Raw genomic sequence first — 25344 nt, 5'->3', positions numbered from 1 at the left:
ATTAAATATCAGCTAAACGTATCGATATAAATCTCCTAGTTTTACAATCAACTGCAATTTTTGCAAAAAATGAGATAGCTTAAAAAAATCATCAAAATCAGGAAATACTTTTCTAAGTTTTGTAGTTTTAATGATTAAAAAAAAAATCTTTTTGCTAAGAATTTGACTTTGCTTGCTTTCAATTTTGAGGCTGCAGTTATGCTGTAATTTAACACCCTAGGTAAACATTTTCCAATGGTTATCTAATTAAAACTGAATCCTTATCAAAGTCTCCATTTCTTATTACTGTTTGTTAATATTTAAAGTTAAGCTCTTGATGAGATAGCAATTATTAATATAAAAAATAAGACTGACTTGACAACACTCCTCTTGCAGAAATAAGTGGATTCTTTGAGTGTTCATGTACCATTGAAATTTAGATAATTCTCTATTGAGAGTTATTGTTTCCTTATTACAATTTCATTATGACATTTCTTCTTCTGAAATAGAGGATGTTTTAAAGGAATTTTTAAATTGTTTAAAATAAATGTAAAACTTTTAACTGACTACATACTGTTTTTCTAAGAAGAGTCTTCCAAACTTGCATCCAGGTGCTTTTGATTATCAATTAGGCTAGATATTCAGCTTACCTAATGTTCCACAGTGCATTTGATTCATTGATGTTGGCTGCCAAATACATAATGCCCCATCTGTCAGGATAGTGTCTTGACAACTACAGTGTTGAAGATACTGCAGAGCACAAGTTATTCAAGCTAATCTGCTTTTACTCTGATCTTTCACTTCTACTTTTTCAGCATTGTATACTACATACAAGTGAATGTTATGGCTATGTGATATTGTATATGTTATACTAGATTTTATATCTCAGTCTACCAAATGTTTTGTTCTTTCTGTTAGAACTACTGTTCTAATACTGTCATTTAATTGCCAGATCTTTGTCACTGACTATAAATGATATGGGTCCGTAGCAGGCATATGAGCTTTGATATTTTACATTAGAAATTGTGCTACAATTATTGAGCTCAACAACCCCTGTTTTTAGTATCACTTTTTAAATTGCAGACTATAAGGTAGCCATATTTTGGATGGCTCAAAATTATCCTTACAGTGGGTTACTGCTTGCTGCTCTATATCGTTACTGAGAAGCAGAATGAGTATACTGGAATGGAGAAACCATTAAAACTCTTACGTTTTCTTGACCTTGTCATACTAGTCACCATTATTTTGGAAGTTCACTGCACAAAAGGACATCTGAACTTTTCTCTTTCAATATGCATTTATATCTTTGGGAGTTACCTGCAGCCTGTTTGTCAGTCATTGGTCAATATTGTGTAGTTAACCATGTATCACTATTAAAATTTTTGCTTCCTTTGAAAGGCGGCACAGAGTCCTGAGTATCCTGGAGACTGGTCGTAACCCTGATACTCTTGATAGAAGATGTAATTCTATGTAAACATGTTTGTGCTAACAGTATGGAGCTCTAACGAACAAGTGTGCTGTTAGTTTCCCTGATAAGAATGTCATATGAGAGCTCAGATGAGACTTCCTAAAAGTGTTATCTTGGATTAGTTGTACATAAGTATACCTATTATTAAATGTTAATACTGCACACCATTTTCATATTTTCAGAGTTAAACTTTAAGCACTGTCTAATGGAGGACATCATATTCTCTTGGTACTGGTGACATCTCTTACTACAGAAATGTTGGTTGTGGTAAAAGAGTCAAGGCACGCATCCATGCTTTTTTTTAATCTGTAATAAGTTACCTGCTTACTTGGATCTTTCTGAATTTCTGAATTTTGGTATTACRTGGTTAGACATTTGGTGAGAGCCAAATCACACCAAGTATTTCAGTCTGTCCTATGTTTTGGATAAGCAATTAACATTCTGTTGTTGTGTTCGTTTGAACACTGTTCTAGTGTAAAAACAGGGTCTGATCTAGCATTCAGGAACACTACAATTTCCCAGGTGAGCTAGCTTTTGGAGTTCAAAATTCTAAGTATTTATGGTGGGATCAAATTTGGAAATTTGAACAGAAAAGTTGAAATTGCTGTTCAGATTGTAATGGAACTGGAAAACAGTGTATAGTGAATGGTGACACTGATATGTCTGAAGCAATGTCAGCTTTGTGGGGGACTCCACTGCTGTAAAACTGCTAGAGAATAGAGTTATAAATCGTTGTATTATAACTGAATCGTGGGCAGTCATATTTTCTATAAAACATAAAAAGTGATGATTAGCTATGTAAGCAATATTATTCATACAGTAACCTAATATAAACTGAGTCAGTGACTTGGCAGAAAAACGTGTATAGAAGGAGGAAGGCCTTTTTGTTGCTGTATGATGTTTTTAACAAGAAATCAGTGCCTGTTAGAAGAAGCCAAAGAAAGAGAGTGCGCTGAAATATGCCTAGTTGCTATGGTCCTGCCCGTCCAGCGTCAGCTCCGCAGGCATTAGCTCCTTGCTGCTTCCCCGGAGGAAGCTGAGCCGCAAGCCACCGCGGTGTCTTCGAGGCCCTCCTGATCTTCCTGCCAGCTGTTGCTGCTCAGGGCTCCGTACAAAGTCATTGCAATAATGATTTCGTGCTCGGTGGGAAAGTAGTAGAGTTTGGAGCATTGTGGTGAGAAATGTTTTACCTTGAAAATGATGGTGAATCATGAATCGAGCGATGCGAAAAGGAAATGGGCTGGAATGTGAACAGTGTCAGTTCCCGTCACAGCGCGTTCCCTCACCGTGTGCCCAGCCCCGGCGGGACGTCAGGCATCCACGTCATTGCTCTTCCTTTAGCGCTTGATTTGTTTGCCTGCGTGTTACGCTAAATGTGAGAATTTCACAAAGAAAGAAATTCTGCAGTATCAATTGTTGATTTTGCTCCAGTATTTACACTGATTTTGGTTTTGTTCTTTCAGTGTGCTTGCTAATCGTGGGAAGTATTTGAAAGTTAATGATATTAAATTGCTTATGAAAAAGTATGGTTGCATTTTCAGTTAGTACAAAGCTGTTTTCTTAACAGTTTCCATATTCTAGCCTGGCTATCAAGTCTCCCCAAATAATTTATCAATCCCATAAATTCTAGTTCATCTTCTAAACTACTGTCCAGCTGCTAAATATTGCTTTACGTACTTTATCGACACACATAGGTGTACAAATTTTTATTCAACTTAATTTTATTGCTGAATAGATCAGATGAATTTCTGTTTTATTCCTAGTATATATATCGCCAGTGTAGCGTCTGGATGAAGCTTTGTCAGTAGGCTGTGTAATCTCTTCTGTCTGGGAGTGAGTGCAGTGCCTACCTGCAGAACCATTTCACTTTTAATGTAATTCCATCAATGTTTTTATCTGAAATTTCTTAACTGGATGCACATCTTCTTCCTGAAAAGCAAATTCTTCTGTTAATCATAAGAACTCTACTTGTGTATATAGTAATAGGACATATTAATACATGAGAAACTTTTTTTTTTTTTTTAAAGTAATACAGAAATCCCTTGTTAGGAAAAGTAGAAACCAAACCCGAAAATCTCTGAAATATGAGCATAGCTTTTAGATCACATTCATAGTTAGATAACTGACATGCTTTTCTTTAAGAAAAAAAAATATATATATATATATAAAAATATATATATTTTTTTGTTCATAGATCTGAAGACTTTTGTTAGTCTATCCGTGATCTCTTTGCCGAATCTTTTTTGTTGCAAAGTAAACTTTCTGTTTGTGAAAATCAACAAAAGTTACACGTACTATCACTGGCTAGCTCATACTTTGGTATATATTACCAATTCATACTGTTGATCAGTTTTAGAAAACCAAAACCCATAAGAAAATACTTTTTTTTTTTCTGATTAATCATCTCTTCCCATATAATAGCCTATATATGCTCTGTTCTGATGGTTCCAAGGATTGGTATGTTAACACCACATGGTATAAATAGTAGATGTTTTCCTAGAAACAGATGGTATAACTTTTCCTGTGGGTAGTAGTCAGGAGTTGGTCAGATTCTTCCCCTGCCTACTACTCTACAATTGCCTAATCGTTGTCAAACATGTATAAAAACAGATGAAAACTTCTGGGATACACTTTATTTTTTCTCCTCTTCAGATGGGAGTAGAAGGCATGGATGAAGGTGCTTCTGGAGCCCAGCACTCTCGGAAGTTGGTCAGCTTTACCCTGTCAGGTAAAAAGCAATCTAGTTTTTGCAAATTATTTTTACAAAAAGAGAAAAAATTGTGTTAAAATATTCAAACGCAGAATGCATTTCTTTCTTAGCCTCTCTAGGAGTTCACTCTAGTGGCTTGAAAGATGTTATTTTGGGGGAGAAACTTCTGTTTGTTGAAAACTAGCTAGAATTGCAAATCTCTAGGAATTAAAGAAATGGATTTGGTGGATCTCAGCATGAGAAATGTGCAGAAATTTTCAGTTTGCCCAAGGGACAATTCCTCTCAGATTGAAGAGTGAAAAACTTAGCCTCGAAATAAATTGCAAGTTTGTCCCATCCCTTTGAAGAAAGCAGTAAAAAAGCAATGGCTGCAATTGGTGGTTTAAAAATTATATTTACTTGTAACAGAGAGAGCTAAGCTGTCACTACTGAAAAATAGCTGAGGGGTACAGTTTACCAGGCTCACTTGTTTTAATTAGCACTAGACCACGAATATTCAAAAACCAAGGGTAGAACTAATGACTTTCAAAATGTTTCTTCAGAGAAGGCATGTAAGAGGAGATAGGGAAGCACTGGTGCAGTCAGGCGGAAGGTATACAGAAGAAGATATATGGAGAGCTTTGCAGAACATAGGCAGGATTTGATAGTTTTCTAGCACCAAACAGATAAATTGGCTTCTGGACCCAAGGAGCTATGGTGACAGTGTCTTCATTCACCTGTTGCTATAGTTGTAGGCACTTACGCATTTCCTTTAAATTTCTCATTCCTTGGGCTTCTGTCCTGTAACTGCAGACTAGAATCTGGAAGGGAAAAAAACAAGGCAAGTGAAATAATTTCTCTGGTTTTCCTTCCTTTGGTACAATTTGAAGAAGGTTATTTGAAATGTGTGTCCCTCCAAGTCTTTGTTAAGACCACTTTAAGAAAATACGTTTGGTTGAACACACATCAAATTGTTGAGGATCAAATGATGGCAAAGGATGGATGTTTCATAGCAGTCTCTAAAATGAATGAGGAAAACTTAAGTGAGCCGGTTGGCTGAATCTTCCTGACTAGGTGCCATTTATAAATCATGACAGTGTATTTCATACATCATTAGTAACATTGTATAGTATATTACCATATTAGCAAATCAGTGTGAAATAAGTTTGTTAATGGAATTGAAAAATCATCTGCTTCATGCCTGGAGATCTTACAGGTTCGTAATCTGTGCTTGTGTAGACTGATATAAAATTAAATCATGTAGATATTTTTTTAAATGGGGGAAAACAGTGTGTCTTTTCATTGCTAGGGAGCCTTAGTCTCTTCGTGGTTGTCTCGCCTTTCACAGCTGGTGGACTGCCATGCACCACTGGACACAGCAGGCTGCCTTTGTCAGAAGCATCTCTGTGCTCTCTCCTGGCAAAGCAGTTTCTGAATGGCTTTAGTTCAGAGATCATGATAGAGAGCTCTGTGCATGTTTGCTGTTGTTGTGCATACAGAGTTGATGTTTTTAAAGGGAGCTACTTGCTATTTCATTGTATTTCTACTATGCAGTTTAATTCTGAACATTAGGTAGGATTTTTTTTTTTTAACTGAATCCATAGGTGTGGCATTTCATTTTAGTGCACTGAATTTTGCCTTCATGTATAAATGGCTCATCTAAGTGTGTATGTTCCAATTGCAGTAGGGTCATGAAGACTGCTTGCTACATGCTAGAGTACCTAATGGAGAAAGGCAAAAAAATCTTTTGCTACAGCAAGCCTAAACAGAGAAATGTTTTACAGTTAAGTTTAAAATCTAATATTTTATTAAAAATGCCCTCTTTCTTTTTGCTCTTATTGAAGCTCATGCGCTCATTAATGTCCTTAGGCATGAGAATATGCATCCAACAAAGCCATTCCTTATTATGGCAAGTTGCAAGAAGTTACAGTACAAAGTTTTCCATAGATGGAAAGAAGCGTTTTCAGAAGACCTTGCCTCCTTTGGTGTGGGATAGTTTGTCTTCCTCCAAGCTGGGAGAGTGTGCATCATAGTCCAGAGCAATCTTGTTAATGAATATTTGAAACTGTGTTTCTCAAAGTCTCAACTCTGAGAAAGCATGAGTTCACTGTGTTACCTCCTATACAGTTTTTTATCTTAGTCGCTTTCCCTCATCCAGAAACAGAGCAAGTACTGTGGGTTTTTTAAGAGTGGAAATACCTTAAGTACTGAGAAAAACATTTGTGTGTAAGTTAAAAGTTCATGCTATATTTTGTGTTACAAATGACTGGAGGCCAGAATGTAAATGAGGATATTGATACCTTTCCTCTCTATAGTCTCTTGGGAAAACACTTGACTTCCTGCTTTAACTATCTTCCGTGCACCAGTTACTGTATGACTAATGTTAAGTTGCTTTATTTAGTGGTTTAGGGTAAACTGATTTCCTGGGTAATATTTTAGGAATATGCCACTTCATGAACTAGTTTTAATTACTGCATTCTTTTTTTCTTCCTTCTTTTCTTGCTTAAAGATATTAGAGCAGTTGGACTTAAAAAAGGCATGTTCTTCAACCCTGATCCTTATCTAAAGATGTCCATTCAGCCAGGCAAGAAAAGTACATTTCCTACATTTGCTCATCATGGTCAGGAAAGAAGGTCGACTATCATCAGTAACACAACTAATCCTATTTGGCACAGAGAGGTAATGTATGCCTTTTAAGAGCTGTCTGCCAGCTGATGCAGTGTACAAGGCTTATATTTTCCTCTTTATGCATTGGTCCTGACTGTCTGAAGGCTGCGAGCCTATTTTGTAGCTAGTGATTTAAAATGACACACAAATTAGAGTAATTCAGGAAACCCTGTTGTTGGACACAAACAGCTATCATCTGCATGTTTAAGCTGTGTGTTTAAGCTGCACTGCTGTGAGGTTTTCCTTCCCTTCTCTGCTAACAAGAGTTGGAATCATTCAGCAACCCTGTAGATTCCTTGAAATTGCAAGAATAAATTAATTAAAATGGATTATATGTTGTGAGAAGACTCTTTAAGAAAAGGTGCAATAAGCAAGCRTTCATACTCTGTGACTGCAGCCACTGTTCATTCAGAAACGATGCTCTCGTTGCACATAGCAGTTGGCAAGGTTTCTGTTTTGTCAGGCAGGCGGGATGCTCTTTGGTGTACTGTATGTGCTGCTGTAGAAAGGAAAGCCCAGGAAGGAATTACAGCACCACCTAGCAAGGAGAAAAAAAGGCAGCTTGGCAGAAGCCACTTTTCCAGGTTTGTTTGTACTGGGTAAGCCGTGCAGGTCTCAGGGAGGGAGCGGGAGCAATGCGGTCCCACAGCTGGCTTCAGCGCACAAGCAAAGCTGTGCCTTTGAAGAGAAATGGTTATGTGGGAAATGGTGTTGAAATAAACCCCTCCATAATGGCAGAAGTCCGTAGTCTTTGAGGACCAGTGAGTGGGCTTGGAGAATATTTCCACAACTTGTAAGCAAATCGAACAAGCACTAAAGCAGGACAGGGCAGGGCCAGCATTAGCACTGCTTCTTGAGTGCTTGGTTGAGAGAAAGACTGTAGATTTGTGAAAGACTTCAGAGTTTGAGAGTTTTAATCTCTAAATCGATTCATATTCTTTTTGTCTGCCTCTCCGTCTGTCCATCTAGTAGACTGTAGGAAAATCTACTCATRTTTTTCCCCATCCTTCTCCTTCAGTCCCCTGTTTTTGCAGCTTATTGCAAAAGTGATAATGTTCACTGGAGCATACATTACATCATCTTGCTTTAACTGCTGGATCTTCCCCGTAGCAATGCTCTGACAATACCAACTCATGATCCCATCACATATGCTGGACTAGTGGTGCAGAATTGATCCTTTTTTACCTCTACTCCTTTCTGAAAAATGATATGCAATTTTATAGCAAACTGAGAGTGACAAATTTTAAGTTCTGTTTATCACAGGATCCCAACTCTGCCATTTATGCTGCATAAGAAAGTGATTTTATTCCTGACCCAATTTAATTGCTGTTTTTGAATATATTTAGTTGATGTCTATAGTGGAGCTGAAGGGTTTTTGCTTGTTTTGTACTCTGTTCGATACATCTTTAGCTATCCAGCTAGACGTACATTAGCCATTGTACTGAAGTCGTGATTTGCTCCGAGATCCTAAAAATGGAGGATAACATAGGCTTTTCTGAGTAGATTTGACCCATACTTTTTTGTTTGTTTGAAACATCTTATAATCTAGAGGAAAAAAAATCTTTGGTTTCTAAACCTGTGTTCCTAAGGGAGTTTGTCAGCATGCTGTGCATGCGTGCGTGCGTGTGTGTGTGTGTGTGTGTGCACGCACGCACGCTCATATATCTGCCCCTGTACCGGTTTTGAATCTCTCGGCCATCTTCAGTCAAGTTTGACAGAGCAACACAGATCTTGGAGATGAAGTATTCATAAATTTTGTGAAAATGAATGCTAGGCTGAAGGTGTGACTGTGATAGTGTTCCCTCTGAAGGAAAGGTGGGAGAATGACTTTATTAGACATCAGGAAATCATTTGTAAATTAGCACCATGTGATATAAATGCCCCAAGTGCAGGAAAAGCTTCGGTTGAAGCTTAACACCTTTCACTGTTCATTGAGAACATTTGTGAACTTTGGATCAAAAATCTACATGAAATTCTGCTCCTTTAGTTCCAGTGTTCACAAAAATACTGTGTGTTTCTGACTTTGTCACGTACACAGAAAATTAACTCAGCAACACTGTGGTGACAGAAGGGAAGTTCTTGAAGCACAGCCTGGAAAGAGACTCTTTCCTCCTTCCCCTTGCACTGACGCTGCTACTCTTCTATTCCCTGGCATAGTACAGTAAGGATTCCTTCTCCTTTTACTTTCTACTGTCTAAACTGAAGCAAGCATTAGGATACACTGGTTCCTCCTTTCTGGCATGGACCAAAGTGCTTTCCTGCAGTGTGGTTTTCTCCTGAGCACTTATTTTTGAGGAACGGTAAAGGCATGGGCTTTCTGAGAGGCTGATTATATGTGCGGAAATACAGTTCTTACTAAATGTTGTTGACATTGTTCTGCAGTATGGAAACTGCTGCACTCATCAGTTATTGCTTTTGGAGTTCACTGCAAACTGGTAGTAATTATGTTCATACTTTCTGAATAAAGGTATATTGATGTGGTGTCAAATATGTTCTTTCCTTCCAGAAATATTCTTTTGTTGCACTTCTAACAGATGTCCTGGAAATTGAGGTTAAAGACAAATTTGCCAAGAGTCGTCCAATCATCAAGCGCTTTCTTGGGAAGTTAACCATACCAGTTCAGAGACTATTGGAGAGACATGCAATTGGGTAAAATTTTTAATGCTAACTTTCACTGATCAGTGAGACTCAGCATCTGGGATACTGGCCCAGAGCAGCCTTATCCAGCTAATTCTTTACAGACCTATTGAATCTGTATTAGGAAATTTAATAAATATCTTTACTAAGAATATGTAGCCGTATTGCCTGATTGGAAAACATCTGTTTCTTAGCCTGTTCTGAATGTACCCATGTTTGTGTATACGTGTGTGTAATTTGTTTCTAACTTAGTTTCTTTACACAAACAATTTTTACCTGTGGCTAACTAACCCAGAAGCAAGTTACTGTTTAGCACAGTTCTATACGATTGTGTGCAAATTCTTTAGAACAAGCAGATTTTATTTTCTCACTACTTTTACACTTAAAGCATTTTTAATTGTCAGTTTAATAATCAGAGTTTTAATATCCCTTCAGCTAAGTGAGCAGAACTGCAAGGCTGTGGCTGGTTGCTTTTCAGAATGTAGGTGATATTACACCACTAAAATTGCCTTAGCAACTGTGAACAGAGCACTGATGAGACTCAAAATTAAAAATCTATTGTGCTGTTTAAAAAAAAAATCTGTTTTTTTTTTTGTTGGCTATCTGTAGTATTTTAAAGAAACACGTTTTTGAGATTTTGAGGTTTTTTTTTTTTTTTAAGCTTCAGACTGGTCACTGGAAGGGATCAGAATACAGTCAAATGTATGATCAAACTGGGCTACAATATGCACTGAGAAGAGTCTAAGACAACAACTTCACAGTTGGGCACTGTGATATGTTGGKGTGAAGCAAATGACTGGAGGTGCAGCAGTGTGTGCAGAAATATAATTTTACATTTAAGAAAAAACAGTATTGTACAGTATGTTATTTTGCCAGAATCTTTTGACCTTTATATGCTATATTTAACAAATCAGGTAGAAAAAATAATTCCTCAAAAGACAATGGGAGGAACTGAATTGTTCAAATATGTTTTGTATCGGGCCTAACTCAAAGTCCACCAAAGTTAATGTGTCTCCATTAAGTTTAAGTGGGGATGAGGCCCACAAGGAAGAATGGAAGAATGTTTTCTTCCTTGAGAGCTTAAGAGCATGGCAGTATCATCACGCTTTTGTACAAAAAGCAGGATATAAACTACTGCCTCCTTTTTCACAGATATTCCCATCAAAATAACAAGTTGCATAAATGGAGAAAAGCAAATTCAATTTGAAAACAGTTTTCAGCTTTAAATTTCCAAAGTGGTGGTTACACTGGTAAGTAAAATAAGAATAAAAGTGTAAGGGTAGCTTAAAATTCTGATGGTGTCTTCTGATACAGAATTTGTTTAAAAGAAAATGAAAGAAAGAAAGAAAGAAAGGCCTGCCCATATRCTTTGTAATGGTATCCAAGTGCAGTTCAGGTGTACATGCAATCTAACTTTACTAAGAAATGTTTCATCTCTGAGTTTCAACAAATTGTTATAAGTTGGAGCAAGGAGCTTTTTCTAATAAATTTGCACACTGCTAGATACTCGGGAACAGCATGGTGACATAGATTTGTTTCAAAATCTGGTTCAGGGTGTTCATTTCCATGCTAAATCCCCAAATGTTTTTCTGTCCTGCGATTTCTCATGGTGTGAAGTCTGGGAACTACCTACTTTGTTTGCTGTGTTCATCCATATGTGCTCAATTCTTTTCTACTACCTCCCCCTCCCCCCCCAAACCAAAAATTCTGGAAGAGATTTTCAGCTTTCTTCTCCATACTTCAGTTATGTATATTTGATAAATCAGATTTTTTTAGGAAAGAAAGGGGTGTATAATAAATATGTAGGAAGAACCTGGGTAAGTATTCAGTTTGCTTTTGCCATGCTGCTGTTAGAATAGACTTTAAGTAAGTCTTGCAGATATTCTTGCTTCTATCTGTAATTTATGCCTATTTGTGTTTTTTGTGTGCCAAGCAGTTATCAGGGTTCTGTTTTCCTAGGTATCCTAAAGACAGACAGWCCTTTAGCCAGAAACTTTGTAAAGGAAAGGAGTGGGTAATACAGACATGAAGCAGAAATGAAGCACATATGCAATCAGTTGCCATTATTCTTTTATTTTATTTTTTGTCAAGCAAGTAAAACATTTTTGCTTTCTTCCTCTTCATTGTGGGTGACRTTAAGGACAACTGAAACCCTCTGCTGGGACAGGTTAAAGTGTAAACTTGAAAAGATTACATGAATGAAGTCTGAAAATTTGTATGCCATGCACTTAATTTGCCCCTCCTCGTATTAATGATTAGTGTTAATGAAAAGGTGAATTCTGGAACCAGCCGTTCTTCAGACAGATGGTGCTAGAATTCAGGCCTAAAATTAGCTGTCAGTCGAGCTCCCAAGTTTGCACAGTGAAATGGGCAAGTGGCTTTGAATTTCATAGAAAATATCATATGCAAGCATGAGAATGAACTAGTATTGATTCACTGAATCCAGAGCAGGCGTTATTCATTTCATGGCCTGCTCTGATCTTGATCGGCCTAGAGTAGTGTGAACCTCACACAGACCTGTGGAAATCTCAAATGACAATCTTCTGAGGATGCCCCAAGTCTAGCTGCATAATTGCAACTGGAGTACGGAGCGATGAATCTGCGACACAGATGCTGCAGTAATTTGGTGCACTGTGGCCCCTAGAGCATCCTGAGGAGTCTGCTTTGCCTTAGGTTGTCCACTCTGGACTTTTTTCGCTAAAAGCTAATGTTTGGATGCAAACTGCTGCAGCTTATTTGTATAATTACCTTGCAGAACTTTGCTTAGAAGAATTCATTTTAGTTTGTCACTCATGTTGCAATAAGAATGCTCCCAGTAGAGGAGAAATGTTTATACCAGTGTAAATTTATTTGCATAAATAGTGCTAATTTCCCAGGGAGATTTTCAAGAGGACCCTCCCTTCCCCTCAGCTGCCTCAGCTGAGCTGGAGGAAACCGTRGGCTCTGGATTATGGCTGTGCCTAATAAGAATGTGTAGCCTAGGATCTTATCCTAAGTCCCAAGCTGATACAAGTACTTGATCAAGTCTGAGTCCCATTGAATTCAACAAGTTGTAAGCACATATTTGAAGTTAAATCCAAGCATTAAAAGCTTTTCTAAATAGGAACATGCTTTATCGAAAATGAAAAAATTAGCTGGGAATTTTGTGTACAGTAAAAGCCACAAGGGGGCAGAATGTTTTCAAAAATGACAAGGTTTTGTTAATTACAAAATATAAATGTTTTAATTTGGGGGAGGGAGGAGGTAGAGGAAAAGGGTTCCTTTACAGTTTGGTTTCTTTTGGAATTAAGAGCAAGTTTAGGGATGTATGAGAATTTCTGGGGCACAATCTATATTTGGAAATGATAAAAAGTAGTGTGTCAGGTTATTTTATCTGTTAACTAATGGTGTTTTAGGGCATTGCTGGTGTTTGTCCTTCTCCATACAAGCCACAATTTGAGACTAATTTTAAGAGTGCAGTAGAGTCAGTGCATGCTGACTCTATCTGATAAGAATGTCTGATATAAAATACTGGAAAAGTAAAAATAAAGCAGTTAAAATTATAAAGACCAATATCTTTGTTTTTGCAGAGACCAGATTCTCAGCTATAATCTTGGCAGAAGGCTCCCAGCTGATCATGTAAGTGGATATCTCCAGTTCAAAGTGGAAATCACATCTTCTGTTCATGAAGGTGAGAATTTGTCAGTGATCTGGATCTTTAGATAGTTGTATAGAGAGAATTTCTATGGTATTTCTCTTTCTAGGATTTTCTATGATAAGTAATTCTCAATTGTGTACAGTGCCTATGTTACAGATTTTTCTAGCGGGAGTCAAATTTTAGGTATTTCAAGTCCTTCTTTGGAGATGCTATTGTTAAAATATCAATACTTATCCTATTGTTCTTCTGTTTTATTATAGTTATATTTTAAATGGATGTATTCTCATTTTATGAGGCAGATAAGTTAATCTGATTCATTGTTTCTGATCACACTGTGGCACATACGATGGCTACCTTCAGCTGAAATAAACAGTTGCAAGTGAGGTTCCACTCGTGCTCTCCTCCTCTGCTAGCGTACATGCAGATCACCCTGTCATTTCCCCTTTTACAGGACTCTGTCCTGCTCAGAACTGAGAATATCTGTTACAGTTAGAAGAATACATGCTTCCATTAAGCCATTCTTTTATTTCCCTTTTTTTCCTGTCCTGAAGGCAAGTAGCAGAACATTGCTAGTACAGTTGCATGTGTATGACATAATGTATGTCTATTTAGGCCTATATGTGCTTAAATTCTACTTCATTAGACTTGGTAAAATCTTTCTGGTAGTGAAATATTGCCCTATCTTTTAACTTTATAAAACCATCCCTGCCTTGTTTGTAGCTATGTGGGTCCTGTATCTCATTAATTTTTGCTCTGTCACCATTAAAAACACTCTTGTATTAAGATCTGTTTGTTGCCAGCCATTCCAGTTTAGTGATTTCATTTTTAAATTTCTTGCACAAATGTACAGGCACTTATAGCTGGATTATTCAACTCTGTGCTGTTTAATTCCCATGTGGGGAATTATCATCTCATCTCTCAAATGAGATGGCTCGCTTTCATTTTCCCTTTTATATTTATTGCTGTAACATACTTAATACAGAATAATGTTTTTTTAGGTAGATTCCCGTTCTTTACAGTGAAAAAGTCCTATAAACTAACTTAAAACAAATGTGGGTAGAGTTTGATATCTGTATACAATTTGTGATTCCTCATGTCATCTCAGATGTTGGTTTGCATGTTGCTGAGGACATAATGACAAATGGCATTAGTGTCTGCCTTTGTGTAAATCCTGCTTTTGAAAACAAGAGATGTGCTGTAAAAAACTGGTTCCTTGATTGTGGAGTTGACTTTACAGACAGTTTTGCAAGATGCTGGACAATGCTGTGCYATTTGAAAGCAGGATGGGAATCCTTTACAGTGATAATTCGCAACTGTTAAATTTCCTTTATCCTACAAGATAGTATAGACTTATATAGAGAAAGTTCTGTCATTGTTGTAGATGCCTGCATTGATATAATTGTATTTTCTTCGCTTAGCTGTCTGATTGAAGTAAGCAGACATCTTGAAAGATGTGTATTTTTATATCACTCCTGTGATTCAAAGAAAATGGAATTAATTGTCTGTAACTACATCATGTGTTTCATGTTTGGTCTTTGTATGTTTCTCTGCAGATGCTTCACCAGAAACAGTGGGCACTTTGCTGGGAGTGAACTCTGTCAATGGAGACTTGGGGAGCCCCTCTGATGATGAGGACATGCCAGCAGGACATCACGATACATCTACAGTGTGTTCCAATGGGCCAGTCCTTGAGGAATCTTCTGGAGAAGCAATTCCCAAACACCCTTTAAGGACTAGTACAATTCTGGAAACAGACCAGGATGAGTTAACCTCCACTGCTTCAAGATCATCACCTACCAGAGGTCGTCCGGACTCTCTGAATGACTATCTGGATGCAATAGAACACAATAATCATCCCAGACCTGGGACATCTGCCTGTGGTGAGCGTCCCCTTGGGGCCTCCCCAAAACTGAGGAGTAGCTTCCCTACTGACACAAGACTTAATGCTATGCTTCACATTGACTCGGATGAAGAAGAGCATGAGCTACATCAAGACCTGGGTTTTCCATCCTCCTTGGAAGATGATGGTGGTTTAGTGATGCTTAATGGTGCTACAAGAAGTGTTGAAAGAAATGGTTCAAGTTACTTGTCAGATCAGRTAATGCAAGGGCCTGCAGAGAATGAAAATGCTTCAGCCTCTGAAGCTCCTTTGCAATCAACTGATGACCAGCAAGAGACTCTCCAAGAGCTTCCACCATCACAGGTGACAGGAGGTGAAAGCCCACAAGGCTCTCAAAGTGAAACACCAGCAGAACAGGCTGGCAGTGAGTTATGTGCTGCTCAGGAGGCAGAGCAGCCTCCTAGCAGTGTGGACTCAGGAGCTGCTGCTGCTGCTGCTGCTGGGAGCAGAAGAGGTGCTAGTGAAACAGAATCCATTGATCAAGGGTCTGAACCTTCCCAGGTGTCATCAGAAACTGAGCAGAGTGATCCTGCTCGCACAGAAAGTGTCAGTGAGGCTAGTACCAGGCCAGAAGGGGAGAGTGATGTGGAAGGGGCAGACAGCTCTTGCAATGAAAGTGCAACCATGCGACGTTCCTCAGTTGAAATGCGGTGTTCTTCTTTTGAAAGTGCCAGGTCTCCGGAGACTCCAGCCTTTTCTTCTCAGGAAGAGGAAGAGGCAGCTTGTGCCACTGATGTGGCTAGAATTGAGCCTGTTGCTGAAACACAGGACTCTACAAGTACTTCTGGCTCTTTACCTGCAGTACAGGTCCCTCAGGAGGAGGTACAGGAGGCTGAAGCAGGTGAATTGCAAGACCAAGAGGAAGCAGAAGAAATTTGGCAAAGAAGAAGTAGCCTGCAGGCGGCAGCTGCCAATAGCCAGTCTCAAGATGAAGAAACTGAAGGAGCCCAAGCAGCTTGTGAGGGTGCCACAGCAGAGGTTGAAGGAGCTACTGGAGGTAATATCTGCAGGAGGCACGGTCTGAAGTTGCCTGTCCTTTCTGCAGCCATTGAAAATTATTTAAAAAATGAACAACTGAAAATAAAAATCTTAATCTCTCAATTCTCATTATCTTTCAAGATTTTTTTGTTCCCTTGAGGTTTATTTCTTTATTCAAGAGGCTCTGAGGGATTTTAAAATGAAGAAAAAGTTCTTTTTTCAAAACCAAAATATCCAGGATATGTTTATTTTGAAATTGGAAAAATTTAATTTTTGAGAGAGTRGTGATAAGGGTGAAGAATTCTGCAGTATTACCCTGTTGGTTAATCAAAAAGGTAACAAGGGAAAAACAAAGTGTGGAAACTATGAAATACAAATGAATTTATATTTTCTTTGGACTGTTTATGAGGTGAAAAAAATACACGTATATTTTAGCAAACAACCACAAGGATAATTAAAAAAAATCAGTTTTTGGTTGCACTTCAGGCTGATTAGCCTATATTTTCCAGTTCCTCATCTGTATAGACACATCCTAGYGCAGTTGGAACCATGAGGGGAGAGGAATGCATTACTCATGTTAACTRTATTAAAATGTTCACCAGTTGTAAAATTATTTTATCACTTGAGAATTTTGTGTGTCACTAAGTTCATTGAAAATAGAAATGTGTCCACAATAGATCATTCCCAAGTGCGTTTCACAATGGATTCATTCACTCCCTTTCTTTGAGTGGAGGGATTGAGGTGGATGTCATCAAGTGGGTGCAATCAAGTAGGATTGTTAGATGCATCTTGTTGATAATGTTTCTGAAGTTTGGGATCTTTTCCCTGTCTTTTGAAGTTCATTCTGTTCTGGATATGTTTATAGTAAATAATCTCTACCATAAAGGTTTATTGAAATTAAATAAATATTCCTGAAGAGCAAATTATTTTTTCAGTTTTGAGAGTACTAAATTGCACCAGAAATCTCAGGGAACAATAGTACATACTCTGTTTAAAAAAAAAAAAAAAGTACAAAATAAAATTCTACACCTGCTTATATCATGGAAATATTGGGCAGATCTTATTGCCTATTATTATATCCAGAGGGGCTGTGGGTGCAACATATCTATACTATCAGCCTACTTGGTGTGTGTTTTATGAAGCAAAGTGTAAATTTTTCTAGTGAAATTACTTATTAACTTAGTTTGAGAAACACTGTTTAGTTCTCTACTGGTTATAAGCTTTTATTGGGCGGGGGGAATTTACGTCTTTTTATTTCTTTCCTTCATAACAGGTCTTTGATTTAGAAAGAATAATTTTGGTATACCTTATTAAAATACTGTCAATATATTCCTTTACATGATCTTGTAGACATTAAGGGGCCTTTTTCGTAGGTGTCAGATTGCATCATGTTTTGCAGATCAGCGTAGCTGCAGCAAGGAAGGTCCRTGGATTTTCACCTTTGAGTCTTGCAGCAGGTTTCTGCGGTGACCAGCCAGAGCTTTATCACTTGCTGGGCCATGGCTCAGGCACACACTGCTGTTCTGTGCCCCAGTTTCCCTTGGTCATTGGGGGTTGCAGCATGCCCCAAGAGGTGACAGTTTCAGGACTACGGTTGCAGAGCATGCTGGAGAAAACATTTGCCCTAAACTGTAGACATAACTTATTTTGCCTGAAAAGCCAGATGAGTATTAGGAGTATCCTAAAATGTGATACAGAAGCTTTAACACCTCTTATTCACTTTAGAGAGAACTCTGGGGGCTTTCTCGTATTGACTGAAAAATAATTCATGGGCATTTTGATTCTAGGTGCTCAAGCCAATGGCCATCAGCCCTTGAGGTCGCTGCCTTCGGTACGTCAGGATGTTAGCCGGTACCAGAGAGTGGATGAGGCTCTACCACCAAGTGAGGTTCTTCATACTTTAATTGGGGGATAGGCTGCTTAGATCTCATTACTGAGTTCTCATTACTTTTTTTTTTTTTAATGTGAGAACTGAAAATGAGAAACAGTAGCTCTAAGTGAGGAATGATGATTAAGTCTAGGGTTGTTTTGCAGAAGGCATTGTGCTCTGTCTGCAAACTCTCAGGATGTGTTATGATAATTACACCTGATGTATACAGACTTGCTAAGCGAAACTTGCTGAGAAGTAGGAAAGAATGATGCTGCCTTTTCAGCATGCAGTACACATGGGTAAGGAGGTGAGGTGATACGCTGTATGAGGCACTCTGAAAGCTATCAATGCTTCATATATGGTGATGATCTACAAAGAAATGTGTAATGTCTTTCAGTCTCCTTTCCACAGATTAGATGAAAGGTGTCTGTGTTACTTGCCCTTTTTTTCTGAGACAGAGTCAAGACTTTTTGAGTATAAAATAAACCTGGGTATTAAGCAATTGTTGCATGCTCCTAATTTGGCTGAGAAATTGTCATTTCCCATTTCTCTAGTACATATGGAAAATATATCATTCCCAACTGTTGGACAGATGCCCTAGGCTAAATCTGGAGCAATGATACTCTAATCAGTATAAGATATTTAACGAAAGGACCAAAAAAAACCCCAAAAACTGCACAGTCAGTAGAGAAATATTATGTTTAAAAAATTCCTAAGTGGACCCATTATCAGTTTCCGTTAGTCTAGCCTATACCATTCCTAATTTAATGTACATTATTGCATTAGGAACAAATAATGGTTTTGAAGGCTGTGATCATTAGCAGAAGGAAACGCAATGAGTGAAATTCAGACACATTGAAGTCAGTGGCAAAGCTGTATTATTTTAAAGGAGTCAGAAATTCAGATATTTAATGTAAAATGAATATATTCCAGTTTTGCTGTGTGGAATGGGATTGTGTTTAATTTGTAATTAGAGAAGGTAATTGTAAGGAGCTTGATATCAGAACACAGATATAACTATGTATTGAAATGCCAGGGTGATGAGAAGATTTAACTTCCTGCTCTTTTCATAATAATCAGTGTACATAACAACTTAGACCTGTCCACAGATGCCAAAGTTAATTAACTACCACCTCAGTAAACTAGTATTGCTTTTTACAATATTGTGCCTGGGAGAAATATACTTCATTTGTATTTTTATCACTTTTCATACTGAAAAAGGCAGAATATTTTGGGAAATGCTCAGAGATCAGGTGTAATAAACTAGAAATGCATACAGATAGCTTTTATAGGGCAGTGCTTTATGCATGGATTGCCTTTTTGATTTCAAAAGCAAACTATGCACTATAATAACTACTTGGAAGAAGTCTTGGAATGTTAATCAAAAAGATTTGGCTGTGTGGTGTGCTAACATTTCTGTCATTTACTGGGATCTTGCACAGTCACACATGGGCATGTRTATACGCATACACCCCTATAAAATCAAAGCCAAATGCCATGTTTATGTAGACCGTTCATATGCTAATGTGAATAAAATCTTAAATACTAATTGTTGCCTAGATTTGGTTTTTCTCTCTTTAACTCTGCTTTGGATATGTAACAATTTCAGTAGTGTAACTCAAAATCATATTCTGAATGTTTTCTCTATAGACAGTAATTTCTTCATAATCTAGATTGCATTGTATTTGTTGTTTCATCAGAATCTGAAACAGAGAAAGAAAGGTAGGCTTATTTCTTTCAGTTGCGCGTAGGTTAAGTTAAAGAACATGAGGAAGAACTGAAATATTCATCTAGTATGTCCACCTACAACATGCGACTTCACAGCATGCAACTTTATGCTGTAATTGCTACATTCCTAGGAAAAGATCAGCAGATCATAGCGGCTTGACTGAACAACCTTGATTAATTACAGTTTTGCAATTCATCACTTTCAAGTTTTTGAAAATGAGGTTCTTTGTAATACATTTGACTAACGATGATTTGACTAACGGAAGATAATCYTTGTCCATCACAGCACTGATGTGGGTGCTCAACTTGAGAAATCRTTGCTCAAGTGTTTAAACTTGTGTGTTTAACGTTGAATGAACACAAAAATGCTTTTCTGGGTCAAGATCACATCACAGAAATGGTGACTGTATATCAGAATTTGAAGTATAATCACCACAAGGGAAATCTCAACAAATATACAATGTCTTAGGGTTTCACATCAACAAAATAATGAATTCACAAATTTAAACTTTTTCTATTTTTTCTATTTACAAAAGACTTTTTATTTTTTTTTTTTATTTTTTATTTTTTTTACAATGGACAATTCTATGCTTGGCCAGAATACTGCTGGTTTATTACAAGTGCTGGTTAAATGTTTTGAGTGAGTATTTTTACTTCACCAGAAGATGCCACTCTCTTCATTTCAGCAGAAGATGCTGCTTTTTGGAAATGGGAGCTTTGCACAGGAACACCTATTTCAATCTTTATTTTCTTTGAGAAAAAAATTGGAAACAGTTTTCAGAGAATGTTGAAACATYGAAAATTTTGCTTTTATTGAGATAAAAATGAAATGTTTTTGTTTGGAATAACTTTGAAATGTGTTATATTTTGAATAGCAAATGGAGTGATCAAACCATAACCTTGACATCGATATAATTTTGTTTATTTTGAATTTTTATTTTTAATTGACAGTAGATTTCAAAATTTTGGACTTTTGTCCAGATTTGGAGAARGAAGACATCAAAATATCTTTTTTCCCCAAGGGCACTGAAATTTGTTCCTTTAAAGAGTTCTCTTTGTTGCTATTTTGAGCTGTGCTTTTTATTTTTTTCCTCTGGGTTTACTTTCCTGCATAGCTCTTGTATGCACTAATAATGCTCTAGACACTAGTAAACTGTTTTAATTGTACATCATAAAGATAGAAGAGTAATTTGCATTATGGCCAGCTAAAATATGCAGCTGTCCTGCAGGGATGACACATTCAGTTTATTTCAAAACTTGCCTTTCTGCCCTCTTGGTGACTCAGCTCAGGCCCCACGGTGCAATGCAGTGAGCCACTTAGCTGCCTCCAAGAGTTGACAGAAGTCAGAATACGCACACAATAACGAAGCCTGAGGTTTTAAGGCTGTCAGTATTAAATGCTTCGCAGTAGAATTATTTAGTTCTGCTTCTCTCCTGTCGAGATATTTTTATACCCTGTTTCCTTGAGGAACAGCAGTCATTTAGAGTTGGTTGCTAGCCAGTGGTCTTTTAAATTGTTGTGACTGATGTTTTCACCTAGACATGAATATAGAAAGTCTCTTCTAGAAAACTTTTGAGTTCTTAAAGGTAGTTTTTCAGCTGACATCCTAAAGGATTTGCATGTTTTCTGCAGTTGCTCATGTTCAAGAATCAGATCCTGTCTGATCAGGTTGTTTTATAGAAAATACTCTTTTTAGCCCCCAGCCATGATCGGTGCCCTGGTATCTTGCTCATTATATAGCTAACTAGGACGACAGTGCTTGTGGCCCAGATTGCTTACAAACTAATGCTTAGGTGCTGCGTGCACCTGGTTTCCACCGAGCACTGAAAAGCCAGAGAGGTGGTTGGGACGTGGTGCCAGTGCCTTGGTTTCTGCTCGATGGTTGCTCCTGCCATGGCGCCAGTGCCTACTGTCTCCATGGGACCATCTCGTTGCTCAGGAGGCTGTCGTGCAACCCAGTCTGCAAAGATACCAAATGGTGGCTACGAAAAAGCGGGTGCAGGCGGTGTGTCATGGTCAGCTTTACTGACTTCTGCAGCAATTCGCTAATGCTAAGGAACTCCTGGCCAGGGCAGAAGGGCAATTTTTACTCTGCTCTGTGAGAAAGGGCCAGAGAACCTGTGTGATATGGACAGAGAAAGATTATTTGACTCAGGCGATCTCATGCTGCTGTCTTTTCCTTCTGCCTGGCTGTACGTAGGGTGCTATTAATAAACACAGTGGTATTTCTCAGCAGTTATGGTACCAAGATGTCATGTTCTGGTCTTTCTTAAGACGCTGTAGTTGCAGGAGATCAAAGAATGTAATGGTTAATGCTAGACTTCTAATATTATCTGTACTTTGTTTTTCAAAACTGGTGGACACCATTATAGCTACCACTTGCAATTTGAATTTGAAAAGGTCGAATTTGCTATGTTTGCAGAAGCTGCAATTCTAGAATGTGCATTTAGTATATGAAAGTGTATGATCATTAAAATTTTCTATCTTCTTTGACAGATCTGCTTACCTTTAAAGTAGGTACATGCAGCATCTAAGAGAAGCACTGGAATCTGTTTTATTATTGTTACTGTTAGCTGAGAAAAACAATGGCAAGTGTAAAGCTTTGCAAGTTTTTTGGTATTTAGCCATTGGCCTTCTGCACTGGGATAAGCCTCAGAGATTGTCTTGGCATAATTTAGGCCAAGAGAATAAAACCAAGTATCCTGAATTGTTTTTTCTAGGACAATCACTGCTTGGTGGGGGATCATTTCTATTTATTTCTATATTCTATTAGATGTGTATTCCATAGAAACTACCTGTGATGGGGGATTTGATTTATGGGATAAAATCAGGGAAAAGCAGTGTTTCTTAACTCTTCAGTGAGAAAGTTCTGTGCTGAAATCATCCTCTAGAAGAGAAATAGAAACCTGGAACCGTAGATTCAGTTACAAAAGCAACAAAGCTAAAAACGTAAATATATAAGCCCCAACCCCTCTGTGATTCACAGTATTTTATTGCTATTCAGACTGGGAGGCTCGAATTGACAGCCATGGACGGATTTTTTATGTGGACCACGTGAACAGGACAACAACGTGGCAGCGACCCACAGCCCCCCCAGCCCCGCAGATTCTCCAGAGGTCAAATTCCATCCAGCAAATGGAACAGCTGAATCGCCGGTAAGATTTACTGTTGTTGCTTGTGAATTGTGTGGTTACAAAACTATGTTCCCCATTGTACAATTGAGTATGCAGACTGGGTCCCAGTTGCTACTGCAGCTGGCCATATGTATTTTTGAGTCTGTCCTTTTTAGTTTGCATGTTGGCTTCTAAAGTGTTCTTATTCCACCTGTGTTCAACAGCTATGTGGCTAACAAAAACTGATAATGGTTGTCAGAAATTCAGACCACAAAAGGCTATTAATGCAGAAATTAGGGAGATTAATGTATATTAACCTATATGGGAGAAAAGAGTTAGGCAAGCCTAACTTCATTATTAGAGTCCCCTGGAGCCAGAATTGGATCATAGGTACCATACACTATATATATAAAGTCCAGTCTTCCAACCCTAGGTACCAGAGCATCCGAAGAACAATGACTAATGACAGGCCTGAAGAGCACACAAATGCCATGGATGGAGCTGGAGAGGAAACAGACTTTCACCATTCTAATGCAGGTAAAAAAAAAATTTTTCCCACTCTGAAGGGAGCACTCAACTTGTGGATGGTTTAGTGAGAATGATGTAAGGCAGAACCTACTTTCAGCTCCTGAAAATCTGTGTCACTGTTTGCTTTCATTGCTGTCTAACTTTTGAAGATTATGGCTCAGCCTGTTTGAGATGCTGAAGGGATGAACGTGAGATTTGGAGCTTTTTTCTGTCAGTATCTGACTGGGTGAAAATATAGGCAGGACAGTTGCAGAGGAGGAGTATAAAAATTGTGCGGTCTGGGCTACAGATGTTTTGAATCTGCTATTGCATTTCGGAGTTGTAGAATATAGGACTAGAAAAGACTTTGGGCAGTCATCTGTTTTATCTCCTTGCTGTACGTATGGTTTAGGTATAGCTCATCCTATTGGGAAATGTTGTCTAACCTGTCCTTAAACTGAAATCTCCTTTTCCTTCTTTGTGCATCCAAATAATTCACATTCTTTAACCCCATTAGTCAATCTACTATCCTTTCTCTTAAAAGGTATTCTTAAATCTATTCCTTCCTGTTTTTTCCTCATGTGTTATGTCTTCAGATCTCTGATTATTTTGTTGGTCTACCCAGGACAGTCTTCAGTTGGTCCACAGCTCCTGAAGGATATTTCAGAAAATTAAATAAAGCTACAGCTGTATTGCACTGAGGAGACTGTAAATTTTACTTCATGTGTCTTATGTACAACACTCTTTCTTACACATTCCTATATAATTATTACTTTTTTTCTGATAGTTTGACACTAATTATAAGTGTTCAGTCTTTGATCCACTAAAATCAGGCTCAGACCCTTTTGTACAGTTCTTCACCTTAGATGTCTGTTTTTCATCTTGTGTTTGTGCAGTTGATTATCCGTACCTGCATGCAGGTCTTTGCACTTTTCTAGTTTGTCACTATGGTTTTGAATATTAATCCTACCCTCCAAGTGCTTCAGCTTCTTCTACTTGGTATCATCTGCACATTTTGTCGTCTTTATCCATTTGTTAATGAGAATGCAGAAATTGGAGCAGACCTAGGTAGGTCTCAGTGGAACAGCATTTGGTGTACCCTTTCTATTTGGCAGGAATAACTCATAACTACTATTCAGTGCAGTTTCACAAACTGCTGCATACCTCTATCCCGGTAGTTTCATCTATTTAGATAATTTTCTCCCCCAGCATGATTATGAGAATATCAGGTAAAACAGCATTAAAGGCCTTATTAATACCAAAATGTATGGCCTTCTGACCACTTCCCACAGTAGAAGAGAATTATATTAGTTTGCTATGATTTATTCTTCAGAAAACCTGATTTTTTTTTTTTTGTTTTTCTACCTTTCTGTCTTCTGAGTGCATTAAATAGTTTGATAATTTGTTTGTGTCTGTGTGGGAACAGAATATATGCTGACTTGTCTTTAGTTTCCTTCATCTTTCTTTTACCTATTCTTAAAGATAGATGTAATATTTATCCTTTTCAGATCTCAGAAATAACCATTGATCTCTCTGAGATGGTTTCGCCTAGTTTCATAAGTATTCTAGAGTATACTTTGTCAGGCCCAAAGGGTTTGAAAATCTCTGATTTACACAACAGTCTTTAACTTGCTCTTTACCTATTCTAGCCTGAGTTCTCTTTCTTCTCTTGCTGTTTAGTTGTTGTGGTTGTCTGATCAGTGTTAACCTTTTGAATGAAGATATAAGGGGAAAAAATTTTTTTTCTTTTTTTATTAAATGAGTTCAGCCTCATTACTACTTTTTTCTCTTGCTAAGCAGTTCTTTCTGTGGTCACCTTCTTACCACTAACTTACTAATATATGTATAAAGGTAATTTGTTACCCATCCAGTCCTTTGTGTAGTCAAGTCTTGTTCTGTGCTTTGACTTTGTCTCCAGGTTCTCTTGATATTCTCTTATAACCCTCCTTCCTAAGTTAACCTCATACCCATGCAATGCTACTCTTTCTTGAGTTTCGAGTCACTGAAGGACTTGTGATCAGACTAAACCCTTATCAGCACGTTCAGCTGAATAAGGCTCTCATAAATCAAATTCAGAAGCCTCTAAACTGCTGGACAAACCTATCTGAAGACATAGTCTGGTTTCCAGGTTACCCAGACTATGATAGTGGAGCTWTCTGCAGCATGCCAC

General features: G+C 37.9%; 1 protein-coding gene across 1 annotated transcript in view; it reads left to right on the top strand.

Annotated features, from left to right (window-relative positions):
* The window catches only part of HECW2 (HECT, C2 and WW domain containing E3 ubiquitin protein ligase 2), a 118423-nt gene that overhangs the window by 47911 nt on the left and 45168 nt on the right, over positions 1-25344 (top strand). Inside the window, exons 4-11 of the mRNA XM_026091489.1 lie at positions 4100-4175; positions 6646-6815; positions 9310-9452; positions 13010-13110; positions 14631-15974; positions 17743-17838; positions 22559-22709; positions 23101-23204. Of these exons, the coding sequence (XP_025947274.1) occupies positions 4100-4175; positions 6646-6815; positions 9310-9452; positions 13010-13110; positions 14631-15974; positions 17743-17838; positions 22559-22709; positions 23101-23204 (2185 nt within the window). The remainder of the gene's footprint in view (positions 1-4099; positions 4176-6645; positions 6816-9309; positions 9453-13009; positions 13111-14630; positions 15975-17742; positions 17839-22558; positions 22710-23100; positions 23205-25344) is intronic.

Source organism: Apteryx rowi, unplaced genomic scaffold (genome assembly GCF_003343035.1).
Source record: "Apteryx rowi isolate R43461 unplaced genomic scaffold, aptRow1 scaffold_907, whole genome shotgun sequence".
In the NCBI taxonomy this organism is placed as follows: Eukaryota; Metazoa; Chordata; class Aves; order Apterygiformes; family Apterygidae; genus Apteryx; species Apteryx rowi.
This window is presented reverse-complemented; position numbering and strand designations above follow the sequence as displayed.